A 19,905-nucleotide genomic window follows, 5' to 3' on the forward strand; every position below is an offset into this window, starting at 1 on the left:
CACTGTATCATCCTCCAGCACTACAACCTCTACTGTATCATCTCCCAGCACTACAACCTCCACTGTATCATCCCCAGCACTACAACCTCTACTGTATCATCCCCCAGCACTACAACCTCCACTGTATCATCCTCCAGCACTACAACCTCCACTGTATCATCCTCCAGCACTACAACCTCCACTGTATCATCCTCCAGCACTACAACCTCCACTGTATCATCCCCCAGCACTACAACCTCCACTGTATCATCCCCAGCACTACAACCTCCACTGTATCATCCCTTAGCACTACAACCTCTACTGTATCATCCCCCAGCACTACAACCTCCACTGTATCATCCCCCAGCACTACAACCTCCACTGTATCATCCTCCAGCACTACTACCTCCACTGTATCATCCTCCAGCACTACAACCTCCACTGTATCATCCTCCAGCACTACAACCTCCACTGTATCTTCCTATAGCACTGCAACCTCTACTGTATCATCCTCCAGCACTACTACCTCCACTGTATCATCCTCCAGCACTACAACCTCCACTGTATCATCCTCCAGCACTACAACCTCCACTGTATCTTCCTATAGCACTGCAACCTCTACTGTATCATCCTCCAGCACTACTACCTCCACTGTATCATCCTCCAGTACTACAACCTCCACTGTATCATCTTCCAGTACTACAACCTCTGAACACAACTCTCTACCATTGTAAAGCTGCATTGTGCCAGCGATAACCTGGAACATTTGAAAGTGTCCAGTGATGGCTGCTGGCTGACGGTCCAGCATCATGCTACGTACGGGCCTTTGTGTTTTAAGATCGCCTCGTCTCTCCTGTTGATGCTGGACTGAGGTAAGCCGCGGTGTTAGGGTCATGAAACAAATATTTACGTAAATTGTTGGACGATCGTGGTGGAACGGTTAGCGTTACCGGCGATGACGCACGCATTCACGGGTCGTCCGCGAAGGAGGCTGCATAAAGTTCGAATCATAGTGGCGGCAGTCGGTCCGCAACCATCCCAGGTGTTCATCAGTCCTGTGAGGATTAGGGAATGAAATGGGTAGATGGCTTAGACTAGAATATATATATATATATATATATATATATATATATATATATATATATATATATATATATATATATATATATATATATATGTGTGTGTGTGTGTGTGTGTGTGTGTGCTGGACAACCAGATTGACAGTGTGATAACCTCAAACTCTCTGGCTTAACTGAGTTTAAGTTCTATAATAACATTCTCTTTATTTAGGTGCAGGTCGACGAGTCCTTCTCGTATGAACATATGTAGACTCAGAGCCTCCCAGTCATATACTAATCTTGTAACGCAGAGGAGTAGGTCAGTGACTCCGGTATTGACCAGCGGAGACGAAGAATCGTCTGAGCCACAGGGGACCTCAGCGGTGGTCGAGGTCAAGGTCAGACATTTATATAAACAGATGACGTTGTTTCGGTGTAGCGATGATAACACAAGTTCAGAGCAGGACACGGTTTTCTAAGCTGAGGCTGCTGAAGCCACCATACCTGGCCAACAGTTTATGTGCTCACACAACTCTAACGTCTCTCAACTGAAGTCATCTGAAAAAAAGAATGAATTTCAGATATATAAGTTATACTTGACCTTCATCCGTAATGATAGTATTCATACAGTTGCCCATGAACTGTGATGTAGAAAGTAGAAGACTTACGACCTTCTCTGTATCACATTCTAGGTGAATAAAACATAGTTTTTGTCAGAAATCTTGGTGTAGCGGAGAGCTCTGAACCCAATCTTTAGCAAACACTGACCTTCGCGCTAAGTATAGCGTAATTATATATACATTATCCCCAGTCTGGCAGACTCTTCCTCCTGGTCAAGGTTTGGTTTATAACAAGTCATGTTACACTGGGCAACCCCATCCATGATTTCTTTTTTAAACTTAGCACTACTGGAAGCCACGGACGGCGCTCTGGCAGGAGGTGATTGCAATGGCAGTTATGATGCGGGGGAAGACGTCCAGTCATATTGCAATGAGATCTGAATGCAGGGATGGGTGATGTGACACACAGTGAGGGTATTAACGAGTGAAGGGAATGGGGTCGTTGTCGAATCGTGTGCTGAGAGAGGAGTGGTGATCGGGAGTAATTGGTTGAGGAGAAGGTAGAATATGGGCTGAGGAGGTGTTGGCGAATGGGATGGTGAAGAGAGAGAGGGAGAGGGTGAAGACCTGGTGAAGAAGTGGATGGAATTATAGTCAAGTGTTCAGCCAACACGAGAGTGGAGGGCATGCAAAAGTGCCCGTGTTATAAGGGCAAACGAGGCAAAGTTAAATGTACTTATTTCAGAGATATGAAGTTAATGATGATCTTTGATGAGGTGATTGTGGAAGTGTTGATGATGAGGATAATGTCCTGCACAGAGCAGCTGACCAGAGGGGGAACACAATACAGCGTCAGGAGAGATAGAGGAAGTGTGGATCGAGTGTGTGTTCTGAAGAAAGTGTTTCTGAAATACTTGTTATCGTCCTGTGGTCTCTCCATGGCAGCCATGGATCTGGCGAGAGCGCACGCCAGGGTTGGCAGAGGTTCCTTATGGGAGATAAATACAGATAGATAAGCAGCGTGAGACTCTGTAGTCAGTCATATATTGGAAAATGAATTCTCTAAGGGAAGTGCGGTTCTCTCTCTCTCTCTCTCTCTCTCTCTCTCTCTCTCTCTCTCTCTCTCTCTCTCTCTCTCTCTCTCTCTCTCTCTCTCTCTTATTTATTTGTTTTTTACAAGTATTTGAGTTGGTGTTCCGTCTAGAATTATTTCCTCACTAATAAAAAAATTTTGGCAGAAGGTGATCAGCGGCATCTTTTGCTAGGAGACAGATGTCGTTCGTTCTGGTGACAGAAATCATTTTTTTATAGGATGTAGTTACACTGGCTGGAGATACAGTCGTCAACACTTCCTTTTTTTATATTGTTCAGTGGTGAGACGGGTTTGTTGGAGGGTTCTTAAGAGTGCTGATTGGGGGAACGAGTTTGTTGGAGGGCTCTCGAGTGTGTTGACTGGGGAGTGACTGGTCTGTTGGAGGGTTCTTGTGAGTGTTGACGAGGGGGGACGGGTTTTGTTGGAGGGTTCTTGAGAGTGTTGACGAGGGGGAAGGGTTTTGTTGGAGGGTTCTTGTGAGTGTTGACTGGGGGGACGGGTTTTGTTGGAGCGTTCTTGTCGGTGTTGACGGGGGGACGGGTTTTGTTGGAGCGTTCTTGCCGGTGTTGACGCGGGGGACGGGTTTTGTTGGAGCGTTCTTGCAGGTGTTGACTGGGGGGACGGGTTTTGTAGGGGTTGTTGACTGGTGGAGACGGCTTTTGTTGGAGGATTCTTGGGGGTGATGACCAGGAGGGGGAGATGGGTTTTCTTAGAAGGTTCATGGAAATATTGACCAGCGGGGGCGGGGGGGGGGGATGGGTTTTATGAGATCAAGACTTAGGGTAGTTCTGATAATCTAGTGAGGGAGAAAGTGGAAGCGAAAGAGACTAATTTCATTGATAGAATTTTCCTTTTGTCTCAATTGTACATCATAGAACTATGTATTTCCTGTTTCACGATATTTTTTATTATAATTGATAGCAGGTTTTCATATCATTTATTGCTTTTTTCAGGCATGTTTTTTGTTTTAATTTTAGTAGTGCAGATGAACTTGCCGATGATGCCTCAGGAGACAAAACAAGAGAGTTTGCCTTTTCAGAATTCCGTTTTCTTTGGCGTAACATTGGAAAGGTTAACTTGCCACTTTTTTAACATTGTCTATTAAAAAACAGAATTTCGATATACTCGCACAACTGAGACAAACTCACTTACACTGATAATGTGTTTGTCTGTCTGTCTGTGTTTGTGGGTAAAGTGGGGGATGTGTGTATGTGCGAATATCTCTTGGCAAGTATTTTTACTAGAAATTCTCATGAGTATTTTCAGTTGAGTATTCTTAGGTGAGTAGTCTCTGCTGGGTATTCTCAGGTGGATATTTCATTTGGACATTTTAGCTTGATTATTCTCTGGTGAGTATTCAGATACCTGTAGTCTAGACCAGTGTGTATTCTCGGATGGATATTTGAAAACTTGCTACAATCTTGGCTCTCCCTGTTCACATTACCCTTTTCTTATAACCCATTTATATAAATAGAAAGATTAATCAGCATTACTCGAGGCGAAAAATGAGACAGTTAGTCCTTGCTTGCCGTTTCCAATATGTCACTTGCTGCAGGAAAAATTAATCAAGTCAATGTCAGGAAATTATCGTCTAATTAGCGTAAAGTATAGAGCTGGATAACTTATGGAAACCATCATTCGAGGTAGAATTGTCAACCATTCAGAGGACCACCACTTGATAAACAATTCTCATGTCTGATAAACTTGCCCGATTTCTTTTATGATATAATCAGCGTGCGAGATAAAGCAGTTGATATCTCTCTGAATTTTCAAAAACGCATCTGATAAGGTTCCGTATCAAAAGTTACAAGAAAAAATTGTCCCATCCTGTAGCATTGATGGGATTGTCCCATCTTGTAGCATTGATGGGATTGTCCCATCCTACAGCATTGATGGGATTGTCCCATCTTACAGCATTGATGGGATTGTCCCATCCTACAGCATTGATGGGATTGTCCCATCTTGTAGCATTGATGGGATTGTCCCATCTTGTAGCATTGATGGGATTGTCCCATCCTACAGCATTGATGGGATTGTCCCATCTTGTAGCATTGATGGGATTGTCCCATCCTGTAGCATTGATGGGATTGTCCCATCCTACAGCATTGATGGGATTGTCCCATCTTACAGCATTGATGGGATTGTCCCATCCTACAGCATTGATGGGATTGTCCCATCTTGTAGCATTGATGGGATTGTCCCATCTTGTAGCATTGATGGGATTGTCCCATCCTATAGCATTGATGGGATTGTCCCATCCTATAGCGTTGATGGGATTGTCCCATCTTGTAGCATTGATGGGATTGTCCCATCCTATAGCATTGATGGGATTGTCCCATCTTGTAGCATTGATGGGATTGTCCCATCTTGTAGCATTGATGGGATTGTCCCATCTTGTAGCATTGATGGGATTGTCCCATCCTATAGCATTGATGGGATTGTCCCATCCTATAGCATTGATGGGATTGTCCCATCTTGTAGCATTGATGGGATTGTCCCATCTTGTAGCATTGATGGGATTGTCCCATCCTATAGCATTGATGGGATTGTCCCATCCTATAGCATTGATGGGATTGTCCCATCCTATAGCATTGATGGGATTGTCCCATCCTACAGCATTGATGGGATTGTCCCATCCTGTAGCATTGATGGGATTGTCCCATCCTACAGCATTGATGGGATTGTCCCATCCTGTAGCATTGATGGGATTGTCCCATCCTGTAGCATTGATGGGATTTTCCCATCCTGTAGCATTGATGGGATTGTCCCATCCTACAGCATTGATGGGATTGTACTTTGGTGGATAGGAAATAGGTTGACTGGTTGTAAACAGAGTTGTTATATATGGTCAAGCCTCAGAATAGTTAGACGTAACAAGTGGTAACAAGGATCAGTCTTGGCACCAGTTCTCTTTCTCATATACATTGATGATATTTATAATGGGCTGCATCGCAAAATATCAATATTTACGAGTTATGCAAACCTGGAAAATCTACAAATGAACTTGAGCGTCTAAAGCTTCAAACTGACGTAGACAAACTGATGAACTGGGCTCATAGGTGGCGAATGAATTTTGATATCGATGAATGCAAAGTTTTACATATCAGTACTTAAACGAAAAGGCAAGGTACAGTATGAATTCTGCTGAACTCCAGAAGGTAAATAAAGATAAAGACTTGGGCGTAATAATCTCTGGTGACCTAAAACCAAGTAAGCAGTGAAATTGTGAAAAGAACGATCAAAATTTATGGATTCGTGGGTTAGAGTCTTCGAGTTTAAGTCAAGGGAAATCCCACTTACTCTACAGTTTCTTGGTTCGTCCACATATTGAATATTGTATTGAGTTTGGGTCACCGTACCGAAAAGAAGACAGACAGAATGGAGATGTGGTGCAGCAGCGACATGAGAAGCAGAGCCTAAGAGAGCCGATCAAACGACTTACATCTATTTAGTTTACAATAGAGAAAGTTAAGAGGAATTCTAATACAAGTATTCAAAATGATCAAAGGTTTTGATAATCTTAATCATCAAGTCACTTAAGCCCTGATATGTCTGATTTGAATCGTAGTAATGGATACAAACTCATGGGCAAAATTTGACGTTGAATTAGATGAAGTTCTTTTTCTTCAACAGGATTGTTAACATATGGAATGACGTGCCAATTAGAGTACTTGAAAGCAGTACTATTGTTACGACTGAAAATAGATTTGGTAAACATTTCAAGTCCACGGCTTAACTTATCTGCGTCTCATTAGTCACACTGACAATTTGCAAGTTATTCTCTCTAACTTATCTATATATCGTCTAACTTTTACTACACTAATCTGTGAGTTGTTAATATCTTCCACCGTCACAAACTGCCTAGAGAGAAGCCAGTGGTATGTTGCTATTCGAATTCCTTGGTATTATGTCATACATAGGCTTTTTCGTACATATACGAGTATAAATAGAACAATTCCTTCATTTCGATAAACTTACCTATATTTACTGATAAAACACTTACCTCCCCAGAATCTGTCTCCTTTATCTTTTATCACAAGTGGTTGATAGCAGGCAGGTCGTGTGGTCTTAGTGATATATAATTATGAAGTTGTATAATAGTATACGCTTAACTTCATCTTGTATGATATACTACGCTGGTGTTTTCCTGCTACGCAGATTCACTGAATCTGTTATAATTCTTGTGTTGTGTAAGGGTGAGGGGGAATTGCGTGCACAACTTACCGTCGGTCTCGTAATCAAGGTGTTGTATTATGGTGCCGTGGAGTCGCGCCACTCAAGTGTATGATGATCTGGGTCAAGTCGTGTGGATGGGGTGTTGCTCTCCTAAGGCTAGGGTATGCACCCTTCTGGCCAGCTTTGAGATCCTCGATCTACTGTTGGCTCGCAATGTTTGTACATTATTTTCTCTTGTGCTGTATTTGATGAATGTTACCCTGACAGTATAGGTACAACGGGAATATTGTTAATGTGTTAACTAACACTGTAGCTGTGTGATGATCTGTATGTTAAAAGTTCTCTACCTGTGTAGTCGTACCGACCGCATTTCTAATTAAGAATAAAGAAAACGGTTCTTCATTCACTCAAGTGACACAAACTCAACTTTTCGTGTTTGGTGTTAACATTATATTTGTCAACTCTGGCATGAGTTTCCTCGCTGAATCATAGAGGAAGTCACTTTATGGCGTGTCTGGCAGCATGGGAGGCTGAGCTAGGCTAGCTGATAAGGTTGGAGGAGGACGCATGAAGATGAATGGACACGACTCATGTAGGCGAGGCTACCTACCTCAACCCTTCCAACCCCCTCCCTCCATCCCAGCAGCAGCAGGTGTGGCAGGCAAGTGTCTCTCTCTCTCTCTCTCTCTCTCTCTCTCTCTCTCTCTCTCTCTCTCTCTCTCTCTCTCTCTCCCACACTTGCTATTCCACTCGGGCACTGTGTCCTTGGTAGTCACCTCTGTACTTCCTGATACAGTCCCTGCTGTATTCGTTGTTTCGCTCGGAAATACACATTGCCTGTCACATCTACACCTGGGTTTAGCGCTGTCTTACCTGTACCATCTATTCCCCTTCCTGTTACTCACTGTGTTACACATCCAGTCACACCAGACTGTTACACTGGACCCTTACATGAGTCAGGATACACCTGCTGCTGTACTACACTTCTCGCTACACTGTGGTGTTCGCCGCTACACCAGGTTATTGTGTCTGCTTCACTCCCAGCTACACTTGTGGCAACTTTACTGGCTACACTACGTTCATTATTCCCCCCCCCCTATGTCCAAACCACCCCAGCACACCTTCCCTCACCCGCTCTCCCAGTGACACTACCCCCTCCCCCCATTACCACACCCTCACCCACCCAACCAACTCGACCAAACCACATCACACCACACACACACACACACACACACACACACACACACACACACACACCCCACTCACCCTCCTTGGCAGTGTTCCTAGATAAGAGAGAGAAGGTTCATGAACAGTTAACATAGATAGTTGTCTTACCGGATGACAAGTCATTTCCAAAAATAGGAAGCATGAATCTAGGCCCTTGATCACGGCGATGCGAGCCTTGGCTACGGCGATGTGAGCCTTGAGTACGGCGGTGCGAGCCTTGGCTACGGCGATGTGAGTCTTGAGTACGGCGATGTGAGCCTTGAGTACGGCGATGTGAGCCTTGGCTACGGTGATGCGAGCCTTGGGTAAGCCGTTGTGAGTCTTGGGTACGATGATGCAAGCCTTGGGTACAGCGATGTGAGCCTTGGATACGACGATACGAGCCTTGGATATGGCGATTTGAGCCTTGCGTACGGCGATGTGAGCCTTGCGTACGGCGATGTGAGCCTTGGGTACAACGATGCGAGCCTTGTGTATGGCGATGTAAGCCTTAGGTACGGCGATGCGAGTCTTGGGTTCGGTGATATGAGGCTTGGGTGCGGCGATGCGAGCCTTGGGTACGGCGATGTGAGCCTTGGGTACGACGATGCGAGCCTTGGCTACGACGATGCGAGCCTTGGGTATGGCGATGCGAGCCTTGGGTACAGCGATGCGAGCCTTAGGTACGGCGATGCGAGCCTTTGGTACTGCAATGCGAGCCTTGGGTACAGTGATGTTAGCCTTGGGTAAGGCGATGTGAGCCTTGGGTACGACGATGCGAGCCTTGGGTACGGCGATGCGAGCCTTGGGTATGTCGATGTGAGCCTTGGGTACGACGATGTGAGTTTTGAGATTGCCACAGCTTATGATGCTGAAACTTTGAGTATTATTAACTCACTGACCTTGACGTTACGACCCATGAGCACAGCAGTACGACCCTTAGAGTAAGGTGGCTGACGACCATCGTGCGACACTTGTGTATGGAGATGGCTTGACATTTTGACCTGATCAGGTCAATGGTTAGACCATCATACTTCAAGGTCGTACCGTTTTCTTCGAGAGACGTTCTGTAATGTTCAAGGGATCAAGACTTAGTAACATTTAGTAACTATGAAACAGAATCTGAGAACATCATTAGGCCAATAAAATGATAAAAGAGAAAGCATCGTAAAATTTTGCTTTAAATAATGTATTGACGATGAACGTCTCGACCATCCCCAACTTACAAAGTAACATTAATAGTGAAGGTGGTAGGACGCAGAGCCAAGCTGGACAGTATATGGATGACGCATCCATAATAGACTGCAAATTATCGTTGGACAAAATGGAAATAGAAAAGAAATCTTGAAGTGTGAGTTGGTTAATCCTTAGAGTCTGGTTAGAAAGAGATTAATACCAGCGTCAGGCTAAAGTGGAGATGAAGAAATCGTATGTAGTTAAATAAGGTTAGATTTATTAAACGAACGTCATGCAGGAGTGATGATGAGAATTTGATCAACAGACTATATATGGGTGCCTCTGTTGCGAAATTACAGTAAGAAAAAAATGTGCTGTATGATTTACTGTATAACGAAGATTTAGATGAAATTACATTATTCGGAATGATCTTTGAAAAATAAAGGGCAGCTGTAAGTGCATAAACTACGATGCATCTTTCATTTGTTATATATACATATATATATATATTTATATATATATATATTTTTTTTTTTTTATTATTATACTTTGTCGCTGTCTCCCGCGTTTGCGAGGTAGCGCAAGGAAACAGACGAAAGAAATGGCCCCCCCCCCATACACATGTATATACATACGTCCACACACGCAAATATACATACCTACACAGCTTTCCATGGTTTACCCCAGACGCTTCACATGCCCTGCTTCAATCCACTGACAGCACGTCAACCCCGGTATACCACATCGCTCCAATTCACTCTATTCCTTGCCCTCCTTTCACCCTCCTGCATGCTCAGGCCCCGATCACACAAAATCTTTTTCACTCCATCTTTCCACCTCCAATTTGGTTTCCCTCTTCTTGTTCCCTCCACCTCCGACACATATATCCTCTTGGTCAATCTTTCCTCACTCATCCTCTCCATGTGCCCAAACCACTTCAAAACACCCTCTTCTGCTCTCTCAACCACGCTCTTTTTATTTCCACACATCTCTCTTACCCTTACGTTACTCACTCGATCAAACCACCTCACACCACACATTGTCCACAAACATCTCATTTCCAGCACATCCATCCTCCTGCGCACAACTCTATCCATAGCCCACGCCTCGCAACCATACAACATTGTTGGAACCACTGTTCCTTCAAACATACCCATTTTTGCTTTCCGAGATAATGTTCTCGACTTCCACACATTCTTCAAGGCCCCCAGGATTTTCGCCCCCTCCCCCACCCTATGATCCACTTCCGCTTCCATGGTTCAATCCGCTGCCAGATCCACTCCCAGATATCTAAAACACTTCACTTCCTCCAGTTTTTCTCCATTCAAACTCACCTCCCAATTGACTTGACCCTCAACCCTACTGTACCTAATAACCTTGCTCTTATTCACATTTACTCTTAACTTTCTTCTTCCACACACTTTTCCAAACTCAGTCACCAGCTTCTGCAGTTTCTCACATGAATCAGCCACCAGCGCTGTATCATCAGCGAACAACAACTGACTCACTTCCCAAGCTCTCTCATCCCCAACAGACTTCATACTTGCCCCTCTTTCCAAAACTCTTGCATTTACCTCCCTAACAACCCCATCCATAAACAAATTAAACAACCATGGAGACATCACACACCCCTGCCGCAAACCTACATTCACTGAGAACCAATCACTTTCCTCTCTTCCTACACGTACACGTGCATTACATCCTCGATAAAAACTTTTCACTGCTTCTAACAACTTGCCTCCCACACCATATATTCTTAATACCTTCCACAGAGCATCTCTATCAACTCTATCATATGCCTTCTCCAGATCCATAAATGCTACATACAAATCCATTTGCTTTTCTAAGTATTTCTCACATACATTCTTCAAAGCAAACACCTGATCCACACATCCTCTACCACTTCTGAAACCATACTGCTCTTCCCCAATCTGATGCTCTGTACATGCCTTCACCCTCTCAATCAATACCCTCCCATATAATTTGCCAGGAATACTCAACAAACTTATACCTCTGTAATTTGAGCACTCAATCTTATCCCCTTTGCCTTTGTACAATGGCACTATGCACGCATTCCGCCAATCCTCAGGCACCTCACCATGAGTCATACATACATTAAATAACCTTACCAACCAGTCAACAATACAGTCACCCCCTTTTTTAATAAATTCCACTGCAATACCATCCAAACCTGCTGCCTTGCCGGCTTTCATCTTCCGCAAAGCTTTAACTACCTCTTCTCTGTTTACCAACTCATTTTCCCTAACCCTCGCACTTTGCACACCACCTCGACCAAAACACCCTATATCTGCCACTCTATCATCAAACACATTCAACAAACCTTCAAAATACTCACTCCATCTCCTTCTCACATCACCACTTATTGTTATCACCTCCCCATTTGCGCCCTTCACTGAAGTTCCCATTTGCTCCCTTGTCTTACGCACTTTATTTACCTCCTTCCAGAACATCTTTTTATTCTCCCTAAAATTTAATGAAACTCTCTCACCCCAACTCTCATTTGCCCTTTTTTTTCACCTCTTGCACCTTTCTCTTGACCTCCTGTCTCTTTCTTTTATACGTCTCCCACTCAATTTCATTTTTTCCCTGCAAAAATCGTCCAAATGCCTCTCTCTTCTCTTTCACTAATACTCTTACTTCTTCATCCCACCACTCACTACCCTTTCTAATCAACCCACCTCCCACTCTTCTCATGCCACAAGCATCTTTTGCGCAGTCCATCACTGATTCCCTAAATACATCCCATTCCTCCCCCACTCCCCTTACTTCCATTGTTCTCACCTTTTTCCATTCTGTACTCAGTCTCTCCTGGTACTTCCTCACACAAGTCTCCTTCCCAAGCTCACTTACTCTCACCACCCTCTTCACCCCAACATTCACTCTTCTTTTCTGAAAACCCATATGTATATATATACATATATATATATATATATATATATATATATATATATATATATATATATATATATATATATATGTTTCATTTTCCCCGTGGACTCATAGGAATATATATATATATATATATATATATATATATATATATATATATATATATTATTTATTTTATTCATTTTGCTTTGTCGCTGTCTACCGCGTCAGCGAGTTAGCGCAAGGAAACAGACTAAAGAATGGCCCAACCCACCCACATACACATATATATACATACCCGTCCACACACGCAAATATACATACCTATACATCTCAACGTATACATATATATATATATATATATATATATATATATATATATATATATATATATATATATATATATATATATATATACACACAGACATATACATATATACACATGTACATAATTCATACTGTCTGCCTTTATTCATTCCCATCGCCACCTCGCAACACATGGAATAACAACCCCCTCCCCCTCATGTGTGCGAGGTAGCGCTAGGAAAGACAACAAAGGCCCCATTCGCTCACACTCAGTCTCTAGCTGTCATGTAATAATGCACCGAAACACAGCTCCCTTTTCACATCCAGGCCTCACACAACTTTCCATGGTTTACCCCAGACGCTTCACATGCCCTGGTTCAATCCATTGACAGCACGTCGACCCCGGTATACCACATCGTTCCAATTCACTCTATTCCTTGCACGCCTTTCACCTCCCTGCATGTTCAGGCCCCGATCACTCAAAATCATTTTCACTCCATCTTTCCACCTCCAATTTGGTCTCCCACTTCTCCTCGTTCCCTCCACCTCTGACACATATATCCTCTTGGACAATCTTTCCTCACTCATTCTCTCCATATGACCAAACCATTTCAAAACACCCTCTTTTGCTCTCTCAACTACACTCTTTTTGTTACCACACATCTCTCTTACCCTATTATTACTTACTCGATCAAACCACCTCACATCCATATTGTCCTCAAACATCTCATTTCCAGCACATCCACCCTCCTCCGCACAGCTTTATCCATAGCCCACGCCTCGCAACCATACAACATTGTTGGAACCAGTATTCCTTCAAACATACCCATTTTTGCTTTCCGAGATAATATTCTCGATTTCCACACATTCTTCAAGGCTCCCAGAATTTTCGCCCCCTCCCCCACCCTATGATTCGCTTCCGCTTCTATGGTTCCTTCCGCTGCCAAATTCACTCCCAGATATTTAAAACACTTCAGTTCCTCATGTTTTTCTCCATTCAGACTTACCCCCCAATTGACTTGACCCTCAACCCTACTGTACCTAATAACCTTGCTCTTATTCACATTTACTCTCAACTTTCTTCTTTCACACGCTTTACCAAACTCAGTCACCAGCTTCTGCAGTTTCTCACATGAATCAGCCACCAGCGCTGTATCATCAGCGAACAACAACTGACTCACTTCCAAAGCTCTTTCATCAACAACAGACTGCATACTTGCCCCTCTTTCCAAAACTCTTGCATTCAACTCCCTAACAACCCCATCCATAAACAAATTAAACAACCATGGAGACACACACCCCTGCCGCAAACCTACGTTTACTGAGAACCAATCACTTTCCTCTCTTCCTACACGTACACATGCCTTACATCCTCGATAAAAACGTTTCACTGCTTCTAACAACTTTTGCTTTTCTAAGTATTTCACACATACATTTTTCAAAGCAAACACCTGATCCACACATCCTCTACCACTTATGAAACCACACTTCTCTTCCCCAATCTGATGCTCTGTACATGCCTTCACCCTCTCAATCAATATCCTCCCATATAATTTACCAGGAATACTCAACAAACTTATACCTCTGTAATTTGAGCACTCACTCTTATCCACTTTGCCTTTGTACAATGGCACTATGCAAGCATTCCGCCAATCCTCGGGCACCTCACCATGAATCATGCATACATTAAATAACCTTACCAACCAGTCAACAATACAGTCACCCCCTTTTTTAATAAATTCCATTGCAATACCATCCAAACCCGCTGCCTTGCCGGCTTTCATCTTCCGCAATGCTTTTACCTCTTCTCTGTTTACCAAATCATTTTTCCTACCCCTCTCACTTTGCACACCACCTCGACCAAAACACCCTATATCTGCCACTCTATCATCAAACACATTCAACAAATCTTCAAAATACTCACTCCATCTCTTCACATCACCACTAGTTATCACCTCCCCATTAGCCCCCTTCACTGAAATTCCCATTTGTTCCCTTGTCTTACGCACTTTATTTACCTCCTTCCAAAACATCTTTTTGTTCTCCCTAGAATTTAATGATACTCTCTCACCCCATCTCTCATTTGCCCTCTTTTTCACCTCTTGCACTTTTCTCTTGACCTTCTGCCTCTTTTTTTTTTATACACTCCCTCTCATTTGCATTATTCCCCTGCAAAAATCGTCCAAATGCCTCTCTCTTCGCTTTCACTAATAATCTTACTTCTTCATCCCACCACTCACTACCCTTTCTAATCTGCCCACCTCCCACGCTTCTCATGCCACAAGCATCTTTTGCGCAAGCCATCACTGCTTCCCTAAACACATCCCATTCCTCCCCCACTCCCCTTACCTCCTTTGTTCTCACCTTTTTCCATTCTGCACTCAGTCTTTCCTGGTACTTCCTCACACAAGTCTCCTTCCCAAGCTCACTTACTCTCACCACTCTCTTCACCCCAACATTCTTCTTTTCTGAAAACCTCTATAAATCTTCACCTTCGCCTCCACAAGATAATGGTCAGACTTTCCTCCAGTTGCACCTCTCAGCACATTAACATCCAAAAGTCTCTCTTTCGTGCACCTATCAATTAACACATAATCCAATAACGCTCTCTGGCCATCTCTCCTACTTACATACGTATACTTATTTATATCTCTCTTTTTAAACCAGGTAATCCCAATCACCAGTCCTTTTTCAGCACATAAATCTACAAGCTCTTCACCATTTCCATTTACAACACTGAACACCCCATGTATACCAATTATTCCCTCAACTGCCACATTACTCACCTTTGCATTCAAATCACTCATTACTATAACCCGGTCTCGTGCATCAAAACCACTAACACACTCATTCAGCTGCTCCCAGAACACTTGCCTCTCATGATCTTTCTTCTCATGCCCAGGTGCATATGCACCAATAATCACCCATCTCTCTCCATCAACTTTCAGTTTTACCCATATCAATATATATATATATATATATATATATATATATATATATATATATATATATATATATATATATATATATATATGACAATACCGTATTTACGATGCGAACGTTAACACAGAGAATATAGGAATGTGACATTCATTTGAGATGTACGTGACATTCGTATATCTTGGGAAAGAGCTGGACGTAATTCGATCATGAAATATGGCGTGGAAGTTTCTGGAAGCGTATGATGCAACAGGACGCGCGCTATCTCTCTCTCACACACACACACACACTCATCGCTGTCTCGAGTACTGCTCTTGAGGGCCAGCTGGCTGGGGAGGGAGGGTACATCCGTCCCATCGTTGTGTATAAGTTCCCAGACAAACAACGGAGTGATGTCACCAATTTCATTCATAACGCTGGTGAATGAAGCAGCGAAGGAAGTGAATTCAGCCTACAGTACTACACCATTTTTTTTTTTATTCCTAATAGACTTCATATGTCACTAGGAACGTTCAGGGAAACCATTGCATGAAATATTGATATATGAGGGAAAGATCTTTGCGTGAACGAAATCGTTAGTGAATTATATAGAATATATATCGGTCTTTCAGAGCTCAAGCTGTGAACATAAAACTTGACGCGAGTGTTTATAAAGGTTAGTAAATTAGGCGCTCCGCCTCTCCCTGGGAAACGTTTGCCACAGTTTATGATGCTGAAACTTTGAGTATTATTAACTCACTGACCTTGACGGTACGACCCTGAGCACAGCAGTACGACCCTTAGAGTATGGTGGCTGATAAACCATCGTGCTGAAGGATCGACCGGACCATACGTAACCTAGGTGGAAGCAAGGTTAACGAGTAGCAGGAAGGAAAACGGATCATGGGTCTACTGACACACACACACACACACACACACACACACACACACACACACACACACACACACGAGCATGAGAAAAGGATGCAACAGCTGCAACAGTGAGCCACCCTGGTCGTGATGTTTCGATCATGGCGAAACAGCGACTTTTCAAATTTTCTCCACAACTGTCGTTTTAACAGTTAGTGGTAGGATGATGATGACAGACGACGGAAGGTATGGTGATATCATGGACAGGAGGAGGGTGCTATAAATGTACATATGAGAAGACGAAACAGAATAAGAGGTGCGGGTATTCTCCATTGTTCAGGCAAGCAAGTATGAATATGTACGTGTGTGTATGTATCTCTCTATCTCTCTATACATTTATCTATATGATATATATATATATATATATATATATATATATATATATATATATATATATATATATATATATATATATATATTATGTGTGTGTGTGTGTTAATTCTTGGCACGTATTGTTTATGATCCGGTTAACCAAGATTCCTGAATCATCTTATGATTAATGAACAATTGGTCAAACGAGTTCTGATGTTAGTCATGACCCACCCCACGATAGCCTCCCCATGATCACTGTCTAACCTTTGAGCTGGGGCGCTGTGCTGGTGTCAGGGATGCAAACAAGATGACGCAACGCTGCCTGACCCTCTCCTGTTTTGGTTGATAATAGTAACATCCTCCCACTGAACTCGCTTTTGTCATCTTTACGTGCACCTCTACTGCGCAGTTAAGATCCTTCTCAGAATCTTTCACTTTCGAGAATTTCATGCCAACATGTGGGTGTGGAGAGTGAGTAAAGTTTTAATTTATGCTTTCTTAAATCTAGTAACACGAGATCTTCACTCCGCTCTCTCTTCTTCCATCGTTTTTGTTAACTCCTCATGTGTACGAGATTCAGACTTAATTTCCCCCCTTCATTGATAACTATAACACTTTATTTTTTGCTCTCTTATCGAAGCAGAGAAACAGTCTTTACTTCCACTGAATCATTAGTGCAATTCGTGGTAATAATTTTTCAGATTAATACAATTAAGCGGTAAGGTATCAGACTTCCGAATATTTCAGTGTGTCTCTTCAGCTTTCAAGTCCTTCATGGGCTATCAACTTGGTCCCAGCAAAGGAAATTCGATAATGTGAGATGCATTTTGTATCTACAAAACTCCGTCCTCTTTTGCACCTGAGCCCACAGGAGGTCTACGTAGAGCATAATCAATAAGCCGTTCGTGTGGCAGTGATCAAATCAAAACAGATTCCACAGAAATACTAATTCACAACTGCCATGGCATGCACACAGTCTGACTTGATATCAAAGATTGGATTTGGAGGGAAATTTCTGTTGATCTTGTTATTGTTTGTGATTCGTTACATTTTGAATGAAACACGCATTTCACGATCATTCACTGTAGTCCGTTACGTAGATATGATTTTGAACTCTTCACTGTAATTATACCACGGCTGCGTGTTTTCTCGAGCTTTGGACCTTATGTCTACTTAGGTACAATAACAATTAAACAAGTTACAGACCTATGCAGTATCTTGGCCAAACGATCAAAGATCGAATGAGTTACCAATCAGGTAATATGTTGCTCTGAAAGAAATCACGTTAGCTTGAACATCACCGAATAATATAAGCCATGATGAAATGACGACATGGCTGTGTTAAGGGAGTCAACGTATTTCGTGTAAAGCGAGTTTCCAAGGTAAACTTTTAAAGGTGAATATCATTCAGTAGGAAGTGTTGGGAAACTAGTATTGCATCAACTTCGCTAGGCGCGAGGCCCAGCCAATCACAGTCCAGAACAGGTAGGTGTGGCAACGATGCCAAGTAGTCTTATTCCTTGGTGATTACTTCTGAAAAGACAAGAGATTTGTGACTAAATGTTACAATAAAGAATCATTGTAACCTTATTTTTCAACTCCATTTGGTGTAAAAAAAAATAAGATAAAAAATGCGATGGACAAAAGCAATTGTACTGACGAAGTTATTGATTTTACAAAATCCTTGAAAGCGGTTGTCATTTGTGTATAGTCCGTTCAAAACTTATATTTCAAGATCCAAATAACAGAGTCTGAGAGAGGAACAGCTATTTCCGTTGATGTACGTGGCACCTGGCCAGGCCCATGTGATCCCCAGAAACCCCAGGAATAACGGAAACTTCCGTGCCAAATATATTTTTTCCCTTACATGAATCGTGCCTAGGTTAAGGTCTGGATGGTAGGAGTAGAGTGGACTCGAGTACAAAGATTCGGCTGAAAACTAGTTTTTCGTTTTTCTAGTTAAGAAGGTACTGGGGAAAGTGTGTACGTGGCATCCTTCCACGTAAGAAAACCTACCACGAAAGTCTAGACGGCGCATGCCAGCCGGCACGCACTCCCTTCCCGTCACCCCTGCACCCTCGTCTGTCTGAACCCTCCCCCAACCCCCGCCACACTCACGCGCTCGACAGCCCTTCCCGTGTTCCCCCAACCCCCACCTCCACCGGTCGCCTGGCCACCTGACCCGCAGCTTAACCTTCTGGTCGCTGACACTCGCCCGTGCACACACCCTCCCGCCGTTGAGATATATTCCGAGAATCTACTTCTTATGATTTGAACCATACATAGCATGACATATAAGGGAAGAAAATGCTGTATACTTGTAGCATTTCATTGTCCCACAGCTTCCATGGCTGGATAACCTGTCGTATAGACTTGCATTTTTCTTCCTACGCTTTCTTTTCCTTAATGCTTTCATATTTTGTTTCCGTTCTGCTTTCCTCCTCACTCCAACCCGATGACTGAAGGGATTGCATGTCAGTATTTTCCGTCACTTGAGTGTTACGTAGCGTAGTGTTCATATCTGCTTTGATGAAGTGTCATGTTCTTGCTTGCTTAACATTGTACTATTCTTGTTCTTTTCACTGCTTCTCTTGTGCTGTCTTGTCATCACAACTTCTATAACGTCTTCGTCTGTCGACCGATGCGGCCGATTATCATATCCTCAGAAACCGACTCACTTGAATTCTCGCTAGAAAACTTAATGGATCAGAATGAAGCCAAGGGATCACCATATGATTGCTTCCCCCACCCCTCCCCCTTCGCGTTTTTCCATGCTAACAACGGAGATTTTGAATCCCTCGTTCCATCGCACTACTGCACACTGCACTTGCTGCCATTCTGCCGTAAGCCAGTTTATTTGCGTCACTGAGACTCATATCCCTCTCTCCGCTCCAGAGCCTCAGCTCACATTCATTGAAATGGAAAACTTTTTATTTTGTTGACTATGTTATAAGTAGATAAACATTCGGTGAGCCTTCTGGTCTTAGTGTAGGTCAGACTGATGATCCACAGAAGTATTTTAGCTAATGCCACAACTGCCGCGTCTTGACCATTACTGACAGTTCCGTGTTTGAGGGTGGGAGTGGTCAACGCGGAAGCTTGTAGGCTCTTTTAGTTTACCTTTCCTGCCTCACATTCCGTTAACCCATTGAACACAGTGACACGATCCTTGGGCACGGAGACACGACTCTGGAGGATGACATTACAAACCATGGATTTGATGGCCTGGATTTTGATATAACCATGGGTCATGAGTTGAAAGTTCCATGTGAAATTTTTGTCACGTCAGTTCAATTAAGTG

The 19,905-nt window shown here is 43.0% G+C and overlaps 2 protein-coding genes across 4 annotated transcripts in view; one reads left to right on the plus strand and one right to left on the minus strand.

The window, feature by feature from the left end:
- The window catches only part of LOC139748987 (solute carrier family 2, facilitated glucose transporter member 1-like), a 495,836-nt gene that overhangs the window by 119,225 nt on the left and 356,706 nt on the right, over window positions 1-19,905 (plus strand). The gene's annotated exons all lie outside the window — the stretch shown is intronic.
- Window positions 1,257-19,856, minus strand: LOC139748871 (uncharacterized). Its single transcript, XM_071662650.1, has 3 exons — window positions 19,739-19,856; window positions 8,202-8,965; window positions 1,257-1,595 (listed from the first exon to the last, which is right to left on the minus strand). The coding sequence occupies exons 1-3, from the start codon at window positions 19,854-19,856 to the stop codon at window positions 1,572-1,574; spliced, it is 906 nt and encodes a 301-aa protein (XP_071518751.1). The 3' UTR covers window positions 1,257-1,571.

The sequence above is a fragment of the Panulirus ornatus genome, chromosome 1 (assembly GCF_036320965.1).
Source record: "Panulirus ornatus isolate Po-2019 chromosome 1, ASM3632096v1, whole genome shotgun sequence".
In the NCBI taxonomy this organism is placed as follows: Eukaryota; Metazoa; Arthropoda; class Malacostraca; order Decapoda; family Palinuridae; genus Panulirus; species Panulirus ornatus.

What these genes read in the sequence shown, in the direction of transcription:
- LOC139748871 (XM_071662650.1), bottom strand. Translation starts at nt 19,856, where the DNA reads ATGACCCATGGTTATATCAAAATCCAGGCCATCAAATCCATGGTTTGT. An exon ending in GTTCAATGGGTTAACGGAAT is followed by an intron (nt 8,966 to 19,738) that starts GTGAGGCAGGAA and finishes AAGGTCAGTGAG; the next exon opens with TTAATAATACTCAAAGTTTC. An exon ending in TGGAAATGACTTGTCATCCG is followed by an intron (nt 1,596 to 8,201) that starts GTAAGACAACTA and finishes TCTTTTTTTCAG; the next exon opens with ATGACTTCAGTTGAGAGACG.